The 8532-nt window shown below is 49.7% G+C and overlaps 1 protein-coding gene across 1 annotated transcript; it reads left to right on the top strand.

Moving 5' to 3' along the window:
- The first annotated feature begins 702 nt into the window (after nt 1-702).
- Nucleotides 703-7402, top strand: LOC140815434 (uncharacterized). Its single transcript, XM_073174546.1, has 2 exons — nt 703-2742; nt 4721-7402. Exons 1-2 carry the CDS (start codon nt 703-705, stop codon nt 7400-7402), a joined length of 4722 nt encoding a protein of 1573 aa, XP_073030647.1.
- Nucleotides 7403-8532: the final 1130 nt, after the last annotated feature.

Genomic DNA, 8532 nt, shown 5'->3' with positions numbered 1-8532 from the left:
AGATCAGAACGGGGAAAAGATATTGAAGTACAATTACCTTCAGTGACCTGGTGGGAAGGACGCCCGGGGAGTAATCAGCTAATATCCGGGGTAAAAACTTCCCGGCTCAAGAAACACCTCAGAGGCACTCGGGTGGAAAACACCCGAGAAAAAGACGCATTCTCTCCTTGATCACCACGTCTTCCTGACATCGCGGAGCCTATTTTACCACATTCCATGACCAGGTCAACTCTTAGTACGTGTCCCACTACTTGACAACGTGGCCCATGACCCCGAATCATGGACCACCATCCGAATTCGGCGGGTAAGTCATCTACCTGCCTCATCTATAAAGACCCCCCGTAAGTACTACAGAGGAGGTAACTCTTTTTGGAATACTCACAAGCACTCACAAATATTCTTACTCCCTCTAAGTTTTCCTTTGCGTACATTACTGACTTGAGCGTCGGAGTGGATACGCCGGAACAACTTCCGGCGCTTCCCTAACGTTCTGTGTTTTCAGGGTTATTACTCAAATCATCCCGGGCACTGTCCTCCAGGTGACAGGGAACTCAACCACCCCGGACCATCAGTAACTTGCAAGAACATCCGCACATATATCCAAACACTTGACTTGGCAAATCGCCCACCCGGCTATTACCCGATTTGCCCGGTTGACATCATTGGCGCCGTCTGTGGGAAACTGTAACTAAAGACGTAGATATGGTTACCACTCGTAAAACTACGGGGAACCACTCTGGTCCCCAAAATCCGGAAGGAGGTCAAGAAAATTCATTGCCCAGTCACCTCCCAGAGGAGTTGGCTCAGTTGATAGCTGCTGCGGTCCAAAAAGCTCTTGCCGAAAGGGGCCTACCTGAATCCAGTCACTCAAAGGAAAATGAGGCAATGGGAGAGTCTCCTCTTGAAAAAGAGAGAGACCGAGAAGAGAATTCCCAGGCGTTTTCCAAAGCTCCTACCTTTGCTATGATCCAGGAGCTAGAAGATTTAAAGAAGAAAGTGAAAGAGCTGGAAGCTAAAGCAGGGTCATCTCAGGTTTCAGCCCCGGATGCCTCCCAGGGATGCCCTTTCTCCCTGGAAATTGTGAGTGAGCCCCTCCCAGCCCATTTCAAAGCTACCAAAATACGGGAGTATGATGGAAACTCAGACCCTGACGAGCATCTCACCCGGTTTGAGAATGTGGCCATGTTACATTGCTACTCTAACAAAATCAAGTGCAAGGTGTTCCTCACCACTTTAGTAGACTCTGCCCAGAGGTGGTTCGAAAAGTTGAAACTCCGGAGCATACAATCTTTTGCAGGTTTCAGAGACACTTTCTTGCACCACTTTAGCAGCAGCAAGAGGTATAAGAAGACCGCCTTTAGCTTGTTCGAGATAAAGCAATCCGGTGATGAATCTCTTCGGGCGTACATTCTCCGGTTCAATAAAGCATCCCTGGAGGTGCCGGCTTGTGCTCCTGAAACCAAAACTACAGCGTTCACTCAGGGACTCAAGGAGGGAGATTTTTTCAGGTCTTTGGTGAAGAAGCAGCCCGGGAATTTTGAAGATCTGCTGTCCCGGGCAGAGAAGTATATAAATATGGAGGAAGCACAGCGGCAGAAAAGGGAATCTACCCGCAAAGAAAGGGGTGACCGGGTGGTAAAAACTGATGACCACACCCGAGGAAATAATCTTGGGCGTTTTTCTCGATACACCCCAATGAAGCCACACCGGGGTGAAGGAATCCATATTTGCGACAATGAGAAGAAAGCCAGGTCATACCAGTCGCCCCCAAACCTGTCCTATATCACGAAAATATGCTCCTATCACGGAGAATGTGCCCACAACACGAGCGAATGCCGGAAAATGAAGCGGGCCCCTTCCCAGTCGGGCCCTGGTGCTTCGGAGCAGGTAGCGAAGAAATCCCGGGGACCACCATGGGTGAACAGGGATGCAGGGTATGGGCCGGGGAACAAAGGCCCGATCAGACAGGAGAGGAAGGGTGATACCGGTCAAGTATCTCCAAGCAAGGAAAATAAGGACGGAGGAAGGTCACCGACCCTCGGGGTGATTAAAATGATTTCGGGAGGATCGACAGATGGAGACTCCAACCGAGCCAGGAAGGCACATTCCCGGCATGAGAGTTTCGGAGTGGAAAATACAGTAAGGAGTGAGGGACCGGTCATCAGTTTCGGCCCTCGGGATCTTCAGGGAGTCAGTCTCCCACACAACGATGCCCTAGTCATCCAAGCGAAGGTGGCAAATTATGACATTCGCCGGGTCTTCGTCGATTCAGGGAGCTCAGTGAACGTTATTTTCCTGGAGGCCCTGGATCAGATGAACCTGGAAGACTACCGTTTGCAGCCAGTAGAAACGGCGTTATTCGGATTTGCTGGTCACACTGTTTATCCCCGGGGGGAAATCACCTTGCCCCTCACCATAGGAGCTGAAGACCTTCGAAAGACGGTGATGACGGTTTTCACGGTGGTAAATGCCCCCACATCTTATAATATCATCTTGGGCAGGCCTGCTATGAATGCCTTGCGGGCCGTGGCCTCGGCTTACCACCAGAAGCTAAAATTCCCAGTGGGGAATAGAATCGGAGAAGTAAAGGGGGACCAGCCGTCCTCCCGCAAGTGCTACGCGGAAACCGTCAAAGTTGAAAATAAAAGAACCCGACGAAGTGGAGAGAATAGGAGACCAGGGAAGGAGGAGGTGCACTTTACCCAACAGGTATACATGGTGGAGGGAGAGGAGCAGGAGGAAGTAAGCATCTTACCCGGGCAGCCCTTGAAAACAACAAGGATAGCCCGGGATCTTGAGCCAGTAACCCGGGCTCAATTACTACAGTGCCTAACAAAGAATGCGGATATCTTCGCATGGTCCTCATCAGAATTGATAGGGATCTCCCCTCACGTGGCTGAGCACAGGTTAAATATCATCCCGGGCTCCCGGGCAATAAAGCAGAGGAAGAGGCACTTTGGTCTCGAAAAAGACAAAATAATTGCGGAACAGGTGGGAGAATTATTGGAAGCCGGGCAGATCAGAGAGGTCCAGTTCCCCACCTGGTTATCCAACGTGGTCTTGGTTCCAAAATCATCCGGTAAGTGGCGAATGTGCGTTGATTTCAGGGACTTGAATAAAGCGTGCCCAAAAGACTGCTACCCCTTGCCCCGGATTGATCAACTTGTAGTAGCCCGAATTCCAAATTGGGTAATTAACGGAGTAATGGTGATTAAGAAGGTTTAATGTGTAATTTTGACCGAGTCATGATCGGACGGACCGAAGATGGTTCGGAAGCACCGAAGAGGTCGGAAGGTCCGAAGTGAGTTCGGTGGATCCGATCATTAGGTGTCAAGAGTTGATCGACACGTGGGAGTTCGGACGTTCCGAAGTGTAGGTTCGGTGGATCCGATCATGAGGTGTCAAGAGCAGCTGGACACGTGCATGTTCGGACGGTCCGAAGTGTATGATCGGAGGATCCGATCATGAGCTGTCAAGAGCCAATGGACACGTAGCGTTCGGACGTTCCGAAGTGTTGTTCGGAGGATCCGAACATGGCCTATAAATAGTGGTCGGATTTCCTCATTTTGACTCGCCAATTCAGAGAATTCCATAGCATTTCAGTCGTTTCTGACAGGTTCTAGTCTTGTTCCGAGATTTGGGCACTAGCGGGGAGCTGCTGGTCTTGTAGCAGAGCTGTGCTCTAGTTGGGAGCTAGCGGCATCAGCGGGCTAGCGACGGACGAAGGTTTGGAATTTTATCAGTATTTATCTCAGGATTATCTAGTTAAGTCTGGTAGATAAGTTTAGTGATGGTTTTCACTTGATGAATAGGCTTGGATTAGACCTGTTGTCTGGTTGTTCCAGTGGATTAGGATTGCTGTGATAGAGGTACGAAAGTACTATCCGAGATATCCTGGTTGAGTATACATTCTTATATGTGTTGCATGATTATGTGGTGCATTGATATATGTCATATGATGCATGCTATTATGTCACGTTTATTACTGCACGTTGCATTTCATGTTGAGCCGTATCTTCTTCGAGATAGCCTTTACTGTTGAGCTGTATCTCTTTCGAGATAAGCTATATCTTGGGGCCGCTCAGCCCTGTCTTGTGGACGCATGGACACCGAGAGTACACAGTGGCCGACGGGTCGGGAGGGCTTCGGTGGTCCGGGACATTTTAGGTCCACGTCTGTCTTGTAGTGGATGCAGTGACCCAGAGGTGTACCGCGCGGCACTATCCACTTGGCGCCTCTAGACTGAGCATTGTTGAGATCCTTTTGTGACTCCTGTTTCTTGACTACCCCGGTATCATGATCATAGCATGTGCATTTCATATAGGTCTGTATACTCATACTTTTGTACTGGGCGTTCTTATCGCTCACGTCCTCGGTTTTGTTTATTCTTGGACACCCCATTCCCACGGGGCAGGCCTCAGGTTGGACAGCTCAGGAGGAGCAGGAGGAGGACGTTGAGTAGCTGGTTGGTTTAGTTTATCGGTATTGTTTTGATTCGATATGGTTGTATTGGATATTTTATTTGGAGTTATTCTAGACTTCGATTGGGTTGTATAACCATTATTTTGTTGGTATTTTCCGCTGTTATCTCTGATTATTGTTAATTAGGTTAATTGCATGCTTAGTTCTTGATTAGTAGGTGATTCTGGAACGGGTCACTACACAACTGGTGGATTCGACATCGGGGTATGAATTGCTGTGCTTCATGGATGCCTATCAGGGGTACCATCAGATCCCCTTGGCCCGGGAAGATCAGGAGAAGGTTAGCTTCATTACCTCGGGAGGAACCTTTTGCTATGTGGTCATGCCCTTTGGATTAAAAAATGCCGGGGCCACATATCAAAGATTGATGGACAGGATATTCACCAAGCAAGCCGGGCGAAATGTAGAGGTTTACGTGGACGATATCTTGGTGAAATCTCGGACACACAATGAGCTCATCCCAGACCTCGAAGAGACTTTCTCTACTCTCCGAGAGTATGGGGTGAGGTTAAACCCGGCCAAATGCACGTTTGGGGTTAAGAGCGGCAAGTTCCTCGGGTTCATGGTCACCGAGAGAGGAATCGAGGTCAATCCGGATAAAGTCAAGTCTATTACTGAAATGGCATCCCCAAAGTCAGTCAAGGATGTGCAGAGGCTCACAGGGAAAATCGCCGCCTTATCACGTTTCATTTCTCGATCTGCACACCGGAGCTACCCCTTTTTTCAAGCTCTAAGGAAAGCCAAAGAGTTTGGTTGGGATGAAAAATGTGAGAAGGCTTTCGAAGAATTGAAGAATCATCTCGCCGGACTTCCTGTCCTTGAGAAGCCTGGACCCGGGGAGAAACTTTGGGTGTACCTTTCGGCCACTGAGCATGCTGTTAGCTCTGTACTGATCCGAGAGGAAGGTACCGATCAAAGGCCGGTCTACTATGTGAGTCACGCGCTCAAGGGGCCCGAGACCAGATATACGGAGGTAGAGAAGGTGGCCCTAGCTCTGGTGATCACAGCACGGAAACTCCGCCCATACTTCTTGTCCCATCCTATCACTGTGCTGACTAACACCCCTCTCGGGAGAATCATGACTCAGCCCGAGATCTCGGGAAGGCTAGTAAAGTGGACTGTAGAATTGGGAGAATATGACATCGAGTACCAGCCCAGGAAGGCAATTAAGGCCCAGGCCTTGTCAGATTTTATCACCGAGATGATTGTTCCCGAGGCTGGCGGAATTTGGAGAATATTTGCAGACGGGGCCTCCTGTAAAGATGGCAGTGGAGTGGGAGTACTATTGATATCACCCACCGAGGAAAAAATACAGTTGGCAGTGAGGTTGGACTTCCGGGCCTCCAATAATGAAGCAGAATACGAGGCCGTTATCATCGGGATAAAAGCGGCCCGGGATGTTGGAGCTACCCGGGTCATTATTTATACGGATTCGCAGTTGGTAGCCCAACAAGTAAAAGGAGCATATGAGGCCCGGGAGGATAAGTTTATAAAATATCTGACTATCATCAGAGAATCATCGGCACATTTCACAGATTGGAGCATAGAACAGATTCCCCGAGAGAAAAATACTGAAGCCGATGCCCTGGCAAAAATGGCGGCTTCACTCGCTGATTATCGGGAGCCGGGTATATCTTACCACACTAGCCTGGTATCCTCAGTGGATACCGGGCCTCCTCCAGCTCAGGAAGATAGTTGGGCCGCCCCCATCTTGGATTACATCTCCCGATCCTATCTACCTGAGGATGCCCAGGAGGCCAGTCAAATCAAGAAGAGAGCGGCTCGTTTTGTTGTGATCAATGACATCCTATACCGGCGATCTTTCCAGGGTCCCCTTCTCAAGTGCATCTCCGGGGACGAGTCCATTTATGTTCTAAGGGAGATCCATGAGGGCTGCTGCGGAGATCATCTTGGAGCAACTTCCCTGGCTAGGAAGGCTTTGCTCGCTGGATTCTGGTGGCCTACAATGCATCAAGATGCCGCCCGGGTAGTCCGCTCATGTGAGGGATGTCAAAGGCATAGCAACATTAATCATCACCCAACTGCCCTGATGAAACCTATCCGGGCCTCTTGCCCTTTTGATCAGTGGGGCCTGGATATTGTGGGATCCTTCCCTGTGGCTCGAGCTCAAAAAAAATTCTTGCTCGTAGGGATTGACTACTTCTCTAAATGGGTGGAAGCAGAACCCCTGGCCAAAATCACGGAGGGAGAGGTTCTTAAGTTCCTGTGGAAAAATATTGTCTGCAGATTCGGGATCCCCCGGAAACTTATATCTGACAACGGAAGGCAGTTCCAGGGGAATAAAGTCAGAGCTTGGTGCGAGGAGATGAAGATTACTCAGGCTTTTACCTCAGTTGCTTACCCGCAAGCCAATGGGCAGACTGAGGTAACCAACCGCACTATTGTCCAGGCACTCAGAGCCCGATTATACGGTGTTGGAAAAGACTGGGTAGAAGAGTTGCCCAGTGTTCTTTGGGCATACCGGACTACACCTCGAACAGCTACCGGGGAAACACCATTCAGCTTGGTATATGGCTCTGAAGCAGTGCTCCCAGCCGAGATCGGGCAAACCTCAACCTGGGTACACACATATCCGGAAGACAATGATAATGCCCGAGCTAGTGAACTCGATCTCATTGAAGAAAGGAGAGAAAGAGCAGCAATCAAAATGGAGGCTTATCGACGTAGGGTGATGAAAGCCTATAACCAAAGGGTCCGACACCGAGAGTTCCAGATAGGAGACATGGTCCTCAAGAAATCAAACCCGGCTGGAGATGTCGGCAAGCTTAAGGCCCGATGGGAAGGTCCTTATAAGGTGGTACGCAGAGTTAGCTCAAGCACCTACTATCTCGAAGATGGGCAAGGCCGTTATCTCAAAAGGCCCTGGAATGCTTTCCATCTTAAGAAATATTTTCCTTAAAAAGTTTTTGTAAATCCCTTGTAAATACTTGGCAATAAAAAGCAAGCTTCAGAAAAGATTATTGTTAAAAGCCCTGTAGGTCCTGAACCCCGGCATACATTAAGGGCCCGGGTGGTACCATGCCCCGGTTTCCCTTCAGTTTATTATCAAGGGCACGGGTGGTTCCATGCCCCGTTTTCCCTTCAGTTTATTATTAAGGGCCCGGGTGGTTCCATGCCCCGTTTTCCCTTCAGTTTATTATTAAGGGCCCGGGTGGTACCATGCCCCGGTTTCCCTTCAGTTTATTATTAAGGGCCCGGGTGGTAGCATGGCCCGGTTTCCCTTCAGTTTATTATCAAGGGCACGGGTGGTTCCATGCCCCGTTTTCCCTTCAGTTTATTATCAAGGGCACGGGTGGTTCCATGCCCCGTTTTCCCTTCAGTTTATTATTAAGGGCCCGGGTGGTTCCATGCCCCGTTTTCCCTTCAGTTTATTATTAAGGGCCCGGGTGGTACCATGCCCCGGTTTCCCTTCAGTTTATTATTAAGGGCCCGGGTGGTAGCATGCCCCGGTTTCCCTTCAGTTTATTATCAAGGGCACGGGTGGTTCCATGCCCCGTTTTCCCTTCAGTTTATTATTAAGGGCCCGGGTGGTACCATGCCCCGTTTTCCCTTCAGTTTATTATTAAGGGCCCGGGTGGTAGCATGCCCCGGTTTCCCTTCAGTTTATTATCAAGGGCACGGGTGGTTCCATGCCCCGTTTTCCCTTCAGTTTATTATTAAGGGCCCGGGTGGTAGCATGCCCCGGTTTCCCTTCAGTTTATTATCAAGGGCACGGGTGGTTCCATGCCCCGTTTTCCCTTCAGTTTATTATTAAGGGCCCGGGTGGTACCATGCCCCGGTTTCCCTTCAGTTTATTATTAAGGGCCCGGGTGGTACCATGCCCCGGTTTCCCTTCAGTTTATTATTAAGGGCCCGGGTGGTACCATGCCCCGGTTTCCCTCTAGTTTATTATCAAGGGCACGGGTGGTTCCATGCCCCGTTATCCCTTCAGTTTATTATTAAGGGCCCGGGTGGTTCCACGCCCCGGTTTCCCTTCAGTTTTATTATTAAGGACCCGGGTGGTACCATGCCCCGGTTTCGCGTCAATGT

The sequence above is a fragment of the Primulina eburnea genome, chromosome 15 (assembly GCF_022965805.1).
Source record: "Primulina eburnea isolate SZY01 chromosome 15, ASM2296580v1, whole genome shotgun sequence".
Classification (NCBI taxonomy): Eukaryota; Viridiplantae; Streptophyta; class Magnoliopsida; order Lamiales; family Gesneriaceae; genus Primulina; species Primulina eburnea.
This window is presented reverse-complemented; position numbering and strand designations above follow the sequence as displayed.

What these genes read in the sequence shown, in the direction of transcription:
- LOC140815434 (XM_073174546.1), top strand. Translation starts at nt 703, where the DNA reads ATGGTTACCACTCGTAAAACTACGGGGAACCACTCTGGTCCCCAAAAT. An exon ending in AGGGAGAGGAGCAGGAGGAA is followed by an intron (nt 2,743 to 4,720) that starts GTAAGCATCTTA and finishes GATGCCTATCAG; the next exon opens with GGGTACCATCAGATCCCCTT.